The following is a 17,847-nucleotide window of genomic DNA, read 5'->3' as shown; positions in this document are numbered from 1 at the left end:
CCAAGTTACTGGTAAATCCATTGAATACTACAAGGCCAAGATCTTTGGGTCACTATACTGATTCTCCATATTGACAGTGCTTAGTCTCATGAAGCAAAATGGAATTTTAAAAATAGCCAACATTTTTATTTCTATTTTGTTTTATTCATTTATTTATTTTTAATCTGCATGCTTTATGAATCATGTTGGGAGAGAAAAATCAGAACAAAAGGGGAAAACCATGGGAGAGAAAAAAGAAACCAGAAAAAAGAAGTGAACACAGCATGCGTTGATTTACATTCAATCTTCTTAATTCTTTTTCTGAATGCAGCTGTCACTTTCTGTCCAAAGACTATTGGGATTGCATCTTGGATCTTTGAACCACTGAGAAGAACCAGGTGTTTAAAAGTTGACCATTGTACATTCCTGTTATTACTGTGTAGTGTATACCTGTTTCTGTTTATTTTGCTCAGCATCAGTTTATGGAAATCTTTCCAGGCCTTTCTAAAATTATCTTATTCATCATCTTTTATAAAACAATAATATTCTATTACTTTCATATACCACAGCTTGTTCAGCCATTCCCCAATTGATGGGCATCTACTCGTTTTCCAGCTCTTTGCTACCACAAAAAGGGTTGCTACAAACAGTTTTGCATGTGGGTCCTTTTTACTTCTTTATGATTTCCTTGGATATAGACCCCATAGTGTCACTCCTGGGTCAAAGTGTATGCACGGTTTGATAGCCCTTTGAACAGTTTCAAAATGCTCTCCATAATGGTCGAGTCTCATTTCACAACTCCACCAACAATGTATCAGTGTCCCAGTTTTTCCATATTCCCTCTATCATTTATCATTATCTTTTCTTGTCATCTTAGCCAATCTGAGTGGTACCTCAGAGTTGTTTTAATTTGCATTTCTTTAGAATATAGATGGCTTTAATTTAATCATCTGAAAATTCTGTTCCTATCTTTGATTATTAACTAGGAAATGACTTCTATTCTTATAAATTTAATTGTTCTTTATATATTTTAGAAATGAGACCTTTATCAGAAACACTGACTAAAGATTTTGCTTTATACTTCCCTTTTAATCTTGTTTCTATTGGTTTTGTTTGTGTAAAGAATTTTTAATTTAATGTAATGAAAGTTGTCCGTTTTGCCTTTTAGAATGTTCTCTAGTTCTTCTTTGGTCATAAATTCCTTCTTTTTCCAAAGATCTGATAGGTAAATTATCCCTTGCTCTCCTAATTTGCTAATCATAGCCTTTTTTTTTTTTTTTTTTCCTGGAAAACTAGGTGACTTAGTAGATAGAATGCCACACCAGGAGTCAGGAAGATTCATCTTTGTAAATTTAAATACAGTCTCAGGCATTTACTAGCTGTGTCACCCTGAGCACTTCACCCTGTTTGCTTAAATTTCTTCCATAAAATGAACTGAATAAAATGGCAAAAAGCTCTACGTTTTTGCCTTGACAGTCCCATATAGGGTCACAGAAAGTCAGACACAACGGAAAACAACTGAGTAGAATTTTTTTTCCACAGTAGAATGTGAAATTATTTTATGTGTGACATAAAAAGCTTATGAAGTTTTTTTTTATACTTGTATACCTAAATTTTGTATTCTTAACTTTGCAGTTCCAGATTCCCTCTCTATCTCCTTTCCCCCCCAAGAAGGGAATAAAAGAAAAATCTATTATAAATATATGCATTATAAATAAGCAAAAGAAATTTCCACATTAGTCATGTTCAGAAAAAAGAAAAAGAAAAATATATTCTTCAATCTGTACTCTAAAACACCAGTTATCTCTGGAAGTGGATAGAGTGTTTCATTATGATTTCTTTGGAAATGTGGAGAGTCATTATGTTGATCAGTTATTAAGTCTTCCAGAGCACCATCTTTACAATATTACTGTTATTATGTATGTTGCTTTCTTGGTTCTTTTCACTTTGCATTGGTTCATACAAACTTTCCCAGATTTTTCTGAAACCAGACTGTTTTTCATTTTTTACCTCATAATAGTATCCATTGTACTGGGGCATATGGGATGTTTGGGGAGGACTGGCACCTTTGGTGTGAGGGCCAAATTGAAGGTTCCCTCAAATATGTTGGTGAGAACATGTGAAAACTTACCCTGGTAGAATGAGCATGTGAAAACATTTTTGTTCCTGTGCCCAAGAAGATAGTCAAAGCAGGCTCTGTGGAGCACTTAAGAACTTGGTCAGATGTGAGAGATGCCAGAGTCATCCACCGCATCCCAGGCCATTGCCACTTGTCTTGATTTTTGTCTTTCCATTTACATCTAAATCACACATCCATTTTGAGTTTTTCTTATTATACATTGAAAGATGTTGATTTGGGACCAGTTTCAGAATACTTTCCAGTGTTTTTGTCAAGTAGCAAGTTTTTGTCCTAGAATCTTTGGATTTATCGAACATTGGTTTTACTGTGTTCGTTTCCTTCTATGTATTGTATGCCTTATCTGTTCTTCTGTTCAACTACTCTACTTCTCTTATCCAGTACCATTTTTTTTTGTGAGGGGCCTGATTATAGCTTAGCAGTATCGTTTGAGATCTGGTACTGCTAGGCCTCCTTCCTATTTTTTTCCATTGATTACTTTGATATTCTTGACCTTTTGTTTTTCTAGATGAAATTGTTAACAATTTTTTCTAACTATATAAGTAATTCTTTAGTGGTGTGATTGACATAGTATTAAATAAGCAAATTAGTTAAAGTAATATTGTCATTTTTATTATATTGGCTCTGCCTACCCATGAGTAATTGGTATTTCTCCAGTTTTTTTTAAGATCTATCTGTATTTATGTAAAGTGTTTTATAATTGTGTTCATAAAGTTCCTTATTATATTTTGGCAGGTCAACTCCCAGGAATTTTATACTGTCTAGTTATTTTAAATGTAATTTCTTTTTCTATCTTCCTCCTGATTTGTTGGTAATATACAAAATGGTAGTGGTGTGTTGTTTTATTTAATATTGTACAACTCTGCTGAAGTTTTTAATAGTTTCCACTAGTTTTTTTAGTTGTCTTTCTAGAGTTTTCTAAGTAACCTATCACACCATCCGCAAAAAGTAATAGTTTTGTTTTTTCATTTACTTTTTTTATTTCTCTAATTTCTTTTTTTTTTTTTTTCCTTCTTACTGCATTTCTAGTAAAGTGTTGGATAATAATGTTGATAATGGACTTTGCTTTACCTCTAATTGAAAAGGCTTTTAACTTATCTCTATTGTGGATAATGCTTACTCTGGGTAGATATATTCTACTTATCATTTTCAGAAAAGTTCCATTTATTCTTGTGCTCTCTAATTGTTTTAAAAATAGAATGAGTGTTGTATTTTGCCCAAAAGCTTTTTCTGCTTTTGTTGAAATAATAATGTATTTGTTTTTATCATCAGTGTGTTCAATTATTGTTATTGTTTTCCTAATATAATATTGAACCAACCCCACATTTCTGGTATAGATCCAATCTGGTCATAAGTGTCTGAACTTTGAGATATATTTCTGGTTTTTTATTTAAAATTATTTTTTGTGAAAGTATTCATTAGGGAAATTAGCCTATAGTTTTTTTTTTCCCCCCTTCTATTTTGGCTCATCCCTAGAGATGTGACCATATTTGTGGTGTAGGAGGAATTTGGTAGAACTTTTTTTTTTTCCCCAATCAGTTTATACAGTTTTGGAATTAAGTGTTTGGTAGAATTTGCTGTAAATCTATCTAGTTTTACCAGTTTTTTAGGGAGCTCATGTAACTTATTAAATTTTTTTTTTCCCTATGGAAGTGTTATTTAAGTATTATGTTTTCTCTCCTGTTAATCAGAGCAATTGGTATTTTTATAAATACTCAAGCAGATCATCAGGAATTTTTTTGACATGTAGATAGACCAAAAAAATCTAACAATTGCTTTTATTTCCCCTTCATTGGTTGTGAGTTCAACTTTTTCATTTTTGATATTGGTGATTTGATTATTTCTTTGTGGTTGTACATTGTTTCAGCTAAGTCCAATTTTTTTGTGACCCAATTTGAGATTTTCTTGGCAGAGATAATAGAGTGGTTTTGTGATTTCTTGAAATATGTCTAAATTCTTTTTGTGGTTGTTCATGTTTTTACATAATCCAATCACTCAATTTCTCTATTTCTCAGGCCCTTTGATATTTCAGATTGTCTTCTATTTTCATTTACTTATTTGCTGAAGCAATCAGGGTTATAAGTGACTTGACCAAGGTCACACAGCTAGGAAGTGTCAAGTGGTCCGAGGTCAGATTTGAACTTAGGTCCTGACTTCAGGCTGGTGCTCTATCTACTGCACCACCTAGTTGCCCCTAGACTTCTTTTCATTATTTAATGCCTCATGATTATTTTGTTTTCTCTCAGATCAATGTGTGTGTGTGTGTGTGTGTGTGTGTGTGTGTGTGTGTGTGTGTGTGTGTGTGTTGGCACATGCATGAGGCAATTGGGATTAAGTGACTCAGGTCAAATTTTTCTTCATTAGGGTTTTCTATTACTTCCACCAGGTGGTTAATTACCTTTTAATAACTGTCTTGCATGGATTTCATTCCTTTCACCAATCCCCTCTATTACTCTGATTTGTTTTTTGTTTTGGCTTGTTTTTTAAATTCTCTTTTGTTGTGTTGGGCCTGTGACTAATTTGCATTTTTCTTTGAAGTTTTTGCTTGAAGACATTTTCAAATCATGATATTCTATGTGTGTTGGACTTCACTGTCTCCATAGTAGCTCATTATAATCATCTTTTGTTTTATTTGCGCTTTCTTTCAGCCTATTTCTTGACTTTGAACTTCATATTAGTTTTGAGCTCTAATCACTTCTGGGGGTGGTGAGAGAAGGGGAAATATCTGACCCTTATGTCTTATGGCTATTTTCTCAGCAAGTTTTTACTGCTTTTATAGTGGTATGATTGCCTCCTGGTAGGAGCTCAGCAAGTCCCTGACCCAGGTTTGAGTCTGTTAAATTTTAGTTGAAGGTTGTGGGACTCAAGTCACTGTTAGCTTACTGGGAAATTCTGCAGATTCCAAGGGACTCAGCTATTTGCTTCCCTTTGTTTTGTTTTGCCTTGATGATTCCCCTGCAGGCTTATGTGGTAGGCTAAAGTTTAGCACTGAATCCTGTATTATTCCTCCCATCTCTTACCTCCCATCCTTGGGCTCTTAGCCACACAACAACATCTCTGGAAATTGTTCTTTGCTTTAAAATTTGCTCCTCTTCATCTCAGAATGATGACCCTACTGAGTAGTGAGCAATAAAGATGTCTGCTGACATTCATTTCTGCTTTCAGAAAGTACATTCTTGGGATTTCTTTCAAACCTAGTATTCCTGCTCTGGTGTTTGGTCTCAGCCCTTTTCCTGTCCTTGGGTGCTAGATTGCTCCTATGTCCCCTGTTCCAGTGTCCAGAGATATCCCTATCTCTTCCTAAGCTATGAAAAATGAACTCATGGTGACTTTTCTTGGTTTTCCTGTTCAAAATTTGGTTTGGCTTATTTTTCTTGGTTATCATGGAGGAGATATGATAGGTGGTCTGGGCAAAAATGCTGACTCTTACCCCACCATCTTGACTCTGCCTTCCATGAACTTTTTAGAGTTATTTAACCAGCTTTGAATTCACTAAATTGTGCCGTCATCTAGTTGATTTTTCCCATCTTCTCCATGAAAATATAATGAAACAGTGAAGGAAGCAGAACAATGTGTACAATAACAATTCTGTAATGACAAACAACTTGAAAAGACTTAGGACTTCTGATCAACATGATTACAAAGGAATCAAGATGAAACATGTTGTCTATCTCCTGAGAAAGAGGTGAAGGACTCAGGGTACAAAATGAGGTTTTTTCTTTTTCTTGGACAAAAGTAATATCAGAATTTGTTTTGCTTGACTATATATGTTTTGTAACAGGAGTTTTATTTTTCTTGCTACCACAATGGTGGGGGTACTGGTAGGTCAGGGTTAGGGAGAATGAGAAAAAAATGAATCTTTGTGAAACAAAAATTTTTTTTCAAGAAAAATATAATCAGAGACATTGCCAAATGCTTTTCCAAAGTGCAAAATTACTTCCCAAAGGATACAAGTAAAGTTTGTGGCATCTGCCTGTTGAGAAGCTCACATGATTGGAGGTCATGCCAAATGTTTAGAGAAGTTAATTTGTGGACAGGAGCTTACCACATCACTTCCTTTCCCTCTGCCATCTTGGCTTTCTCTGCCTTCTTCTGTGTATTTTTAAAAAATGCTTCATTGTTTTGGGGTCTCGGAGGAGACCCTACTTTTTTGCTTTCCCTCCCCTTTTCTCCCTCTATTCTTCCTCTCCCTCCCCTCTTTGCCTTTTTTCCCCACTACTCCCTCCCTCCCTTCTTTCCTTCTCCCTTTATTTTTATTTATAAATATTTTTGTTTATATTATGTGCTTTTTTTTTCCCCCCCTGTCTTATCAGTTAGAAGTCTAAACCAAGTAGTAGTGCTGGTAGGTCAAATGTTTAAAACAGCTTATTGACTGTTATTCACTTTTAAAGCATGGATAAAGTATTTCTTTTCCATCTAATCTATAAAATGAGGGGATTGGATTCACTCCCATATGGTATTTTCTAGCTCTAAAATGTGATGATTCCTGTGAGGAGCTGAGCCAAGTCTCTTGGTTCCAGCAGTATTGGGGGAAAATAGGATCAAGATCTCTATTGTGAATGATTTCCCTGGTTAAAAAATTAAAATTATTTCTTCTACCCATCATTCACAATATTAACAATAGTGCCATCACCTTATATTTTTATAGTACTTAACTTACCTGGCATTTGTCATAAACATAAATGTTCCCAAGATAAATAATTTTTATTTGCATTGCTTCAGATATGCTCCTGACTATGTCTATCTCCAGTTCAGGAAACGTTGATGGCTTCCTGTTTAGCCTCTAAGATCAAGTATAAGCACTGCTTTTTTGGGCACTTAAATCCTTTCCAAAATCTGGCTTCAGTCAGGCTTTGCAGCAGGGTGGTTACATATCACTCTTTGTTCCTGAAGAACTAGGCTCCTGTGGTTCCCTGTACTTATTTCATCTTTCACACCTGTGCATTTTACATAGCCTAGTCCCTGTGCCTGCAAGACTTGCCTTCCTGATTTCTGCCTTTTGACTGATTCTCTTCAAAACTTAGCTGCAGTGCCTCCTCTCTCACAAGGCCTTTTGTTATTCCCAAGGTTCACCAGGAATCTGCCTTCATTCTAATCTTCTCAAGTGTATAGCTTCCCCCATGCCTCATGTAAACTTCTAAATGCTATTTTGTTTTTTCTTATTTGCCAGTGTCTGGCACATAGTCAGTGCTTAATAAATGCTTATTGGGTTTAAAGTCTGTTCACTGTTTCAAATTCTTCCTGTATAAGCAATCTACTATTAATAGTAAGTAGTATTTAAGCAGTCACTCTGTTCCAGGCAGTATGCTGGGAGCTGGGAGTACAGAGGAGGGCAAAAGACGGTCCTCGTTTTCGAGAAGCTCCCCTAAATGTCAAATGGGGGAAATAATAACGCTTCTCTGTGTTAAGTAGTAAGCATACCAAATCAGAAGTGAAACTCAGGGAGCTTATTTCTGAAGGTGGAGCAACATAAAAATACAAATATAGCATGTGCTAAGTAAATAAATACATGGTCATTTTGGGAGGGATGACATGGCAGCTGAGGGTATCAAGAAAGGCTCTATGTAGAAGGTATCTCCTGAGCTGAGTTTTGAAGGAATTCAGGGGACATTGTGTATGACAGCCAGAAGGTAGCACTGTGGGGTTGAGGGCATGGCATGGAGGAGCATAATGTTGAGAAAACTGGAGAGGGGAGAGGAATGTGATGAGCTCTAAGTGCCAGATTTATCATTGATCTCAGGGGTAATAGGGAGCCACTGAAGTTTATTGAGAAGGGGATGGGGCGGGGTATGACATCATCCTATCTGGGATTTAGAAAATATCCCTTTGGCAGTTGTTCAGAGGATAGATATGGGAGGGAAGGAGAAGAAAAAAGACCAAAAAGCCGAGTCTGGAATACCAATTAGGAGATATTTCTGGAAAGAAATGATGTGGCTTTGTGAGTAGAGATAGCTTATAGAGGTAAAAGCAACAAGAGGAGACAAATGATTGTGGTGAGGGAGAGTGAGAAGTTGAGGATGGCACCAGCAAATCTGAACAACAGAGAGGATTTTGTTGCCTTTAATGGAAATGGGGAACTTTGGAAGAAGGGATGGCTTTAGGTGTACAGGTAGTAGTTGGTTCTGCCTGCAGCCATGCTGGCAATGAACCTTTCTAAACTGAGCATATTTAGATCCTTAGCCAGGAGCTGTGCTGGAAGGGTTTACAGTTTGGGACTTTTTAAAATTAATCTTTAGGACAGCCCTGCAAGGGAGACTGGATTAGGATAATTATCCTTATTTTCCATGGGAGGATTGGCGCTCAGAAAGGTTAGAGGCAGGTAGGGCACCTCCTGCAGAGCCCTGGGTCTGGGTCAAGAAGACCAAAGTTCAAACCCAGCCTCCTAGTTGTTTGAAGCTGAGCTAGTCATTTAATCTCTGCCTCGGTTTCCTCAACTGTTAATCATAATAGCACCTACCTCCCAAGACAATTGTGACAATAACGTGGGATAATAAGTGTAAAGTGCTTAGCATAGTGCCTGACACATAATAAATGCTATAGAAACGTCAGCTATTGGAGTAGTGATGTGCCCAAGGTCAAACAATGATGAAGGATGAAGATGGGGATTAAGTTGAGGACTCTGTGACTCCAGATCTCTTTATTGCTATGCTTCCTAGGAGCAAACCAGCATCTTCTCTTCTTCCGAGACTTTCTTTTGGAAGGCCCCTGTATATTACAACTGATTAAACTTAAATGTTCTACCCAAGAGATTGGATAAAATGACCGCTTTAAAGGCAAACCCTATTGGAACTTTAAGAAACAACCTCTAAACAGAGCAGCTCTAAAATAAGAAACCTCTGAAGGCCTCCCCTAACCCCTTCAAGGGGCCTCTCAGCAGGAAGGAGGTAAGTGAGGATCAGGACCCTGGCCCCTTGCTGTCTCCATTTGATCTTCACACTTTAATCTTATTCAGAGGATAGCACATGGTGTAACATTACTGTTAGACCTCTAAAAGTAGGAGAGGGCAGAGTTCCTGAGGGTAATTTGAATTCTTGCTCCAAGTAGACGATCTCTTCGGCTTAATAGTTTGGCCTGGTATATTGTTACGAAGCATTCATTCTCTCTTTTTGCTCATTCCTTGTCCTATCTTTTAAGAATTGCTCGGTGCTTCTCCAGTTACAGATATGGTCTCCAGGACACTAAAAACCAACTCTTGAACCTGCTACTCTCAGTCAGAGCAACTCCACACCTGTCTGTGTTTGTTATAACTCTAATGTCTATTATAGGAATGTGTGCACAAGTGTGTTTGTATATGGTGGTAGGGTGAATACAGCAGCCCCTAAAAGGGGAATAGCAACTGCCCTTTATGAAAAGATTTCTCCACCCCCTCTTTTTGCAGGCAGCCAGAGTTAATCCTACTAAGTTTGACTAGAACAGCTGTCAGAGGGCACCCTGCATATCTGGAGGCCTCCCAGGGGCTTCATGTTGCCTCTGAGTTGGGGCCGCCTTCCTCCCCCTGTTGTGCTGATCCCGCCAGCTGTCCTTGCCTGGGTTAAAGCAGAGCAAGAGAGGTGTTAAATGATCCAAGCACATACAATGTCATGAGAGAGATCCCTTTACTGCATGTGTCAATGCGACTTCTCTTTCCTCCCTTTCCTTTGCATGGCAAAAGGGCTTTGCCCTGTTAATCCCCACACCTGTCTCTGCCTTGGACATTGAGAAGGACAGGGGCTATGAATTCCCAAGGAGGAATAGAGAAATAGACCTATTTCCCTCCTTGTCCGGGATTGGGAGCACTCCCTCTGACGCACCTAAGGCCCAGAACTTAGAGGCCATCCTCGGTCCTGGATGCCGTTTGCCTCTTGCTATTTCAGGCCGCTTCTGCCAAGAACCTGCGTGCCATCCCGGGGCCTTCAGGCTCAGCTTTTTCAGCTTGCAGGCATTTGTCCATTAAAAAGCTGTCATTTTCATTCTATAAATTGTAAGTCGGCAGGACTTGTTTGATTTTTCTGAACAACTTTCTTCTGGACGGTGCTGGATTCCACTGTGAAGAGTAGCCTGGCCTAAAACCACCCACCACCAGGCTCTTCCATAGAGTTAGCCTCTCTGCTGGAGTAGACTGGGCATCTGAACCATCAATTTTTGGTGTGATCCAGTTCCTCTTTACAGGACGTACAGAGCAAGACGAAAACGTGAAGCTTTTGATTCTTTCCGGTTGGTCTTTTATCAGAAGAAATTTTTTTGCTATGTATGGTGTGTATTGTATGGATTATCAATATCCAGTTGTCCAGGTAAGCAAAGTAAGAGTTAGAAGTGAATAGCCTTTTCGTGTCTTTTTAGGCCTACATGCAGGCTTTATGGAGGTGTGAAATCCTTCCAAGCTCACTCTTGGCTTGCTATAGATCAGGTCATAGATCTTGAGATTTATTTTTGCTATCTGATTCGGCAGAGTCTGAGTTTTATCACCCAGGAGCCCCCTGTAGAGCACTTGGCATTTAACTCTTGAAATTCTGAGACTTAACAGAGATTCCTGCATTTTTTAAAAGGGATGTAACAGTAATGAGAGTATATTAAACAAAACAAAACAAAAAAACTCAGACCACTACATTCTAGAAAATGAGGTTTATTACTTTAGGCAGGCATGGTATTGGGTGGATAAAGACATGCTCATAAAAGTAGCATTCAGTAGAGGGCACTATCTCCATATCTACCAGAGAATTTTATACTGGTTTGCAATTGGATGAAAGGAAACTGAATTATTAATCTATAGCAATCTAAATTGAGACCTGGTTAGCTCATGATCTCAAACTAGTGGTTATAGGATCCTTGTTTGCATTTAAATAAGAGGGGCTGCTGTAAGGTGGTGGAAAGAGCCCTTAGCCTGAGAGTCCTAGGTTTGAGCTTCAGCCATGTCCAGGCTGCTGATTTCTGAGCAGAGACAAGACTCGTTATCTCATGAAGTGAGGAGATTGGATCATGTATTTTCTGAAATTCTTATTGTGCTCAAAATAACAAAGCATAACACTTGAAGAGTAAGATGGCCTCCTTTATGGCTTCTCCTGCTTCCCTTGTCTCTCAGATGGCTGCTTCCCTCATGGCACCGCCTTTTGAGGACAGATGGGACAGATGGAAATGAAGCTTTCATCAGTTAGTTTTTCTAGAGTGTTAATGGGGAAGGGAGAAGGGAATGCCACATAGACCAGACCTTTCTCAGTATCTGTGAATGGATTAATTTGTGGAATATCCTAAGTAAGCCTGGGCCTGCCTTTCTCTCAATCAAGATGCTAGGTCACCCAAGAGTAGGGCCAGTCATGCATGGGATAAAACGTGGAAAATTGATTGTAATATGTCTGGGTGTTTTTCCTTTGGTGCATTCGAAAAAAATAATTTTGTATTTTGTGCTTTATAAGTGTGCTTTTCAGTTAGCATGAATAAATTGAAATGAAGTTTATTTTGCTAGATAAAAGAGATTTGGGGTTGTCTGGGAATTCTCTTTATCTTTGATAACTCCCATTCCCAATACCTCATGTAGTCATAGTCACATTGCCCTTTAAGGTGTACTAAAGTCCAAGCTACTTGAAGTACTTTCTTTGACTCTTTTAAGGTAGATCATGTTAATCTCATTATCCACATTTTAGAGAAGAGGAAATGGAATCTTTGAGAAAATCAGGGAATTGTTGGCCCTATGTATTAAATGTGTGACCCTACACAGCACTAGAGCTGGCCTGGGCAAGTCCAACGCCATGGAGAGGTCTCTGTTCCAGGGTCCTTGGACTCTGCTCAACATTGAGGGATCTGAACAAATCTGGGAAAAGGTCCTGAGCACAAAGGACAAGGACTGTTCAGTTAAGGTGTCTGAGCAGCTGATGATTGAAGGGAAAAGGGTTTGTGAGCCTGAAGCTGCTATTATCTTCATTGTATTTGGGAAGTGGACATCCTGGAGCAGAGGACTGAAAAACACATTAGAAGGAATACTAGGCCGTGTTTAGATAAGACGTTCATATGTTATCTCATTTGAGCCTTAACAGCCTTGGAAGGTAAGTACTATAGGGTTATTAGCAAGGGAACAATCAGGACATCTCTCTCCCAGGGTTATTGTGAACCGAGCACTATGATATATGGCAGACACTTTACCAGCCCTAAAATGCTTTCTAAATACTAGTTCTTATTATTGTTATTACTTCCTTTTTAGTCATATTTGTCATCTAGCATTTATCAAGCACCTATTGGTTGCCAGGCCCTGTGCCTTTAAACAGGGAAAATATAAAGAAATTTCAAGGACAGCCCCTCTTTTGAGGGAGTTCACTGTGTGAGATACTTACAGATGCCGGCGTTTTGAGGTGAGAGAATATTACCAGTCTGGTCAGGCTCTTTCATTTGATAAGAGCTGAGAAAACCAAGGGGAGACAGTTCAGCTGAGCTCCCCACACAGTGAAAGCAGAGCCAGGCTCGCTGGTCATGTCGCCAGACAGGGACAACAGTAGGACCTTCCTCCTAAGGGCTCAAGATGGATGAAAAATGCCTTTGCCAATTTTGAAGTGCCAACTAATGCAGGCAGAGAAGTTGGCTTCTCTTCCTCACTCCATACTCCGTTCACTGTCTGTCCTCAGGAGAAGGTGAACTTGCCCTTTTGGGGCTCTGTGGTTCCTAGTCCTGGATCCTTTACAGTTTTCCAGTGCATTTACCTGACCCCGGTCCTGTAAGCCTCAGAGAGGACCAGGATGGAGTCCATTGAGGGCTCTCTGCGTACCAGACATGGGGCCTACTTGCTAGGGCAGTGAGTGACTGGCTCTTAGATGGAGAGTCAGGAGACCAGAAAAGCTTTTTTTTTTTTTCTGAAGGAGCTAATCAGAGCCCAGCAGAGGCATTTGCTAAGTCCTCCATGTGTCAGAAGGAGCAAAACTGGATTCAGATCCAGTTTTCCCGAGTGACATCACCTTGTCGGCGTTTTCTTCTCTTAGTGTGCTTCAGTGTCAGATGTGAGCAGAATAGCCTTCCAGGTGCCGACTATGATTTGAGGAAAATGAAAACAATCCTTCGCTTCTGTATCTATAACGACCTAGTACCCTAAGAGGGTGGTGGTGAGCGCTTAGTGATTTACTCCAGCCATTTATTCCCCTTGAGCTTAAACAGTACTAGGTATAGGGTAGGCACTTAATAAATGTTGATTAAATTCATCTGTCTTGTATTACTTTACCTTTTTAGCTAGCAGAGCCCTACAGGAATGGGATTTGATTTAGAAAGTATGGGGGCAGCTAGGTGACGCAGTGGATAGAGCACCAGCCCTGAATTCAGTAGGACCCTAGTTCAAATCCAGTCTCAGATACTTAACACTTCCTAGCTGTGTGACCCTGGGCAAGTCACTTAACCCAAGCCTCAGAAAAAAGGGAAAAAAAGAAAAGAAAAAAGAAAGTATGCATTTTGATTGGGGGAGATTGGGATAGCTAAATAATGGAACCTGGTAAGAGGAGGAAAGGAAACAGGGAAGGGCACAGTCTAAGGCATTTAGGAGGCCAATTGAAAGTATTGAGCCTCTGGACAATTATATGTGAGGGGAGGATGACACCTTGCTTAAAACCAGTTGTACCCTTGGGGGGGGGGGGACAGTCAGCCTGGTTCTGCATCCTGCAGTCCCTGGAAGAAAAGCTGGTCCTTGGTGACTGTGTGGGAGGCTGGCTTGGCTGCATTGGAGATAGATTTATTCTTTTAATTTCCTTTTCTGTTGAACGTGGAGGTGTGGCATGCTAGGAGCCATACAGGTAAACCATGGGTTGTTTAGTATTTGCTGTTGATTATTTATTTAAATTATTATAAATCTGTTCCTCATTAAAGAAAAGAAACCTTTTCTTTCCTCTTATAGAGAAGTAAGATCAGATTCCTCCCACTTTAATCAGTCTTGATAGTTCTCAAAGATTAAATATTACAATCAAATTTTAATGTTGGGAGGAATAGAGGCCAATCAGTCTGATGAAACCTCTGGACCCCTTCTCAGGATGTTTTAAATAAAATATATAGGATTGCAGAGAACAGTTACTTTGAAATAGTTATCGAAGTATATATTTCTAAAATTCATGGATCCCAGGGTAAGAAGCTCAGATGGGGCGGACTGTTGGCTTCTGGCTTTAAATTCAATTTAAAACTTTTTTTCTTCAGTTCACTTTTTTGAATGGAAGGGAAGAATATTGAAGCAGGAATTGAACTCCTCTCCCTTCAGCAAGAACTAGATACTGAAGGATTCCTTTCTGGAGCTCTGTTTATCAGAAAGGGATTAAAGCTGTTATCTTATTCTACTCTTATATTGTTTTTCTAGAAGGTGTTCTGAGTAGTAGAGTTCTAATTTAAGGATGAGAAGCTATGAAAATGATAGGTGTTGCTAATAATTTGGCTTCCTATATGTTAATGTGAAGTTGGGGCCCTGTATGGCAAAGTGATATTATATTAGATATGCTTCTGGGAGGATATTTAATCCCTGTGTTGTACAACCTATCATTACCCTGGGTTAGAGTTTAGGGGAAGGCCAAGTGTTTTGAAGAGCCTTTATACTGGCTAGTTTTTATTATACAGGAAATGCCATTTCTTTCATGTTGGTACCTATTTGCATGTCTGAGAAAGTTCTCCATATGAGGAAGCTGGGAACTCTATTCCAAGACTCAGATATGACAATGGAAGTTCTTGCTAGTTGGTGGCTGGGAGAGAAGCTGAGGCAGGCCCAGCTAAAAATGGCATGATGCACAGCTGCTTTGACATAGAAATGCTTCATCCTTAGGTGTCATTCAGCAGGAATGTGTTACAGCTGTCTTAAACCTGAGACTGACTTCCTTCTCCATCCCATTAAATATTGGTGTTCTGTATTTGGTAAGAAGCAGAGTCCTAGAAAATGAATAAGGATATTTTTGAATTCATGCTCTATTCAGTTAAATTTAATCAACATTATTGAGTATTCATTGAAGACAGAGGATTATGGAACTTAGATGAATGACAGACATTCTGTCCTTGAGAAGCTTAGTTTAGCTTATTAGGGGATCTAAGAGTTACAGAAATAACTATTAATTTAATTCTCTTCAGCAAACCTTTATTAAATACCTACTGTGTGTATTGTGCTAGTTGTCAAGGACATATACACGATATAGTTCTTGCACTTGATTATAATTTAATAGGAAAAACTTGTCTGTATATGAAGAGACAGGATATGTAAGGTTGGATGTGCAAAAAAGAGATCCAAACTACTCTGAAGATACTGTAGAAGAAGATGCTCTCTCTTCAATTTAGGGTATAACAGCAAGATTTCCAGAGGAGGTGCCACCTCAGCTGATCCTTGGACAAGATAAAGATTTGAGCAGGCAGACATCATGATGATGATAATTGTTGTTATTTTGGGTTGCCCATATGGTTGCAAAAAGGCAAACACAACAAAAATGCAAGTTGTAGCAAATGAAAAACAGAAAGCTTGTATAGCTTTAATACCCCAAGCAGCGCAGAACTCTTGCCAAGAGATTTAACTGAAACTCTAGCCTTTTTGCAAAAATGGAAAGCCATAGGCCAGATAAGATCCCTAATTATTGACTCAAAGACTTCACAATGGCATATAAATTAGTAGCAAAACAAAGCATGTTGCCAGTTTCCTCTCCAATTTAACATAAATCTATTTTTCTTAAAGAAAGACATCGGAGAGCCCTCCAGGTATAGGCCAGTTACATGTTTATGTCCTTTAAACAAAATATTCACAATTTACGTCATGGGAAAAATTGATAAATACTGACAAGAAAATGGTATTTTTAGTTGAGGAGCCAGAGGTAGACACAAAAGACCCAGGGGTGATAAAGGTCAACTCATCCACTTGATAATAATTAAATAAGCTCTCTGGAAGGGCTACTCAATATATACTTCCTTTGTTGGTCTGCACAAAGCTTCTGACTCAGTTCCTCGCTCATGGCTTATTTGAAAAATGTAAATATGGAAGATAGACTCAGTCATGGTGAGAATTCTAGAATATTTGGTGTCCACCTGAAAGATTGTTCTTTATTGTAAACATTCTTCCAACAAAGCTGTCTAGAGCAGTGAACATAAAACATGGCATTTTCCAGGAGGAAAAATTGTGCCTATTACCGTTCTCTCTAGACTTACATTCATGAGCATCTCAATGCAGCTGCCATATTGGAGTTGAACCATAACAGCTTCTTAACTGCTTGCTATCTATGAACTGTATTAAGCTATAGAGATGGCTCCCTGTTCTGTCAGATTTATGTGGAATCTTTCTCTAGTGACAGCAAGCTCCATATAGAGCTTGAATCTGGAGGTATTATCAGACCAATGGATGAAAGCAAGACCTTATCTGGAAGTCTCAATGATATCAGGATGAAAGGCTATGATTGAATACTTTAAAAAACTTAATGGATTTCAGTAATTAAAAACCGATTAGGAATAATTTGTAATTTATACTTTGAAAATTGTGAAATTGACCTTAACAGATTTGGAAAACAACAAAACTTCTAGATTAAAACAAAGGGCCCGGTACATTATAAGGCAGCTGTAGAAAGGTGAGTATGTCCATGCTAAAAAGAGAAAGAAGATTAATAGCTGTTTTTATAGCACATGACAAACAAGTAAAAATCTTACAGAAATATCTTTGAAATATGCAGATACCATTTCATTACCAGCAGAAAAGTGATCGAAGGTGCACACCATTAGATGGTCAGGTAAAACCTATAGTGCCTTACTTCTGAAAGGAGCCTGTGAAAAAAAATTAAATATAAATAAATAAATAAAGGAGCCTGTGAAATGACTTGGATCCAAAAATGGAATCTAAAGGCCTTCTATGGATGGCAACCACATGAACTCAGCCAGCGATACGTCAACAAAGAAGTGTAGTGCTGGCCGCCGACAGACTTGGTTTAGAAATGGAGGGGTCTGTGAGGAAAATTCAGAACCAGGTCCCTGAAATTATACAAACATAATTATCTGTACAGAGCTTGGGAGTATGGAGCAATGTAAATTCTGTACAGAAACGGTAGAAACAGGGTAACATAACTAAAAGCAGCAAGTCATCTGTTGACCAGAAGTTAGTTCCCTGTCTTTCATGGATTCGAGTGGAGCAGGTCCCTAAACTTTAAGTATGAACCTCAGAACTTTGCTGGAATGAAACCACTATCCCAACTGCTGCCTACAGTTACTGGGACGTAATATTGATCCATAAAAACTTAAGAACAGTATTTTTTATAGATGTCACTATTCCAGATGCTCACAGGAAGCAAGAGGCTTCAAAATTCAGAGATCTATCAATCAGAAGAACTGAAAGTCATATGGAGAAAGTCATATGAGATACATATCAGTGCTGTCAATCTGTCTGCAACTGAAGTTGTCCCAAGGATGCTTTCAGAGAGCCACAGGAGATGAGGATGCATCCTAATACTTTTACTCATCTGTGCAAAAGTCTACAGAACATTAAATATAAAAGAAAGATAGGCTGACCAATATTTCTGTCTAAGTGTCATCGTAAAAGATAAGAACAGTATGAATATTAATGATAATGAAGGTGAATAGGACTAAACATTTTATAGCACTTATCGTGTGTTGGGGAATGTGCGAAGCATATTACAAATGTTATCCCATTTTATCCTCACAATAACCTTGGGAGGTGAATGCTCTTATTAGCCACATTTTTATTTTTTACAGATAAGGAGATTGAGGCAGACAGGTTAAATGACTTGCTTAGGATCACTGAACTAGTAAATGTTTGAGGCCAGATTTGAACC

At 38.5% G+C, this 17,847-nt stretch overlaps 1 protein-coding gene across 31 annotated transcripts in view; it reads left to right on the top strand.

The window, feature by feature from the left end:
* Positions 1-17,847, top strand: part of RBFOX2 (RNA binding fox-1 homolog 2) — a 287,058-nt gene that overhangs the window by 153,748 nt on the left and 115,463 nt on the right. The window contains exon 1 of one of the 31 annotated variants that reach the window (XM_074271563.1): positions 10,021-10,386. The exons of the other annotated variants lie outside the window; for them this stretch is intronic. Coding sequence (XP_074127664.1) covers positions 10,342-10,386 — 45 coding nt within the window. The 5' untranslated portion in view covers positions 10,021-10,341. Of the gene's footprint in view, positions 1-10,020; positions 10,387-17,847 lie in introns of those variants that run through there. 31 annotated transcript variants of the gene reach the window in all.

The sequence above is a fragment of the Sminthopsis crassicaudata genome, chromosome 5, assembly GCF_048593235.1.
Source record: "Sminthopsis crassicaudata isolate SCR6 chromosome 5, ASM4859323v1, whole genome shotgun sequence".
Classification (NCBI taxonomy): Eukaryota; Metazoa; Chordata; class Mammalia; order Dasyuromorphia; family Dasyuridae; genus Sminthopsis; species Sminthopsis crassicaudata.
Note: the sequence above shows the minus strand (reverse complement) of the source record. Positions and strands in the feature narration are given on the sequence as shown.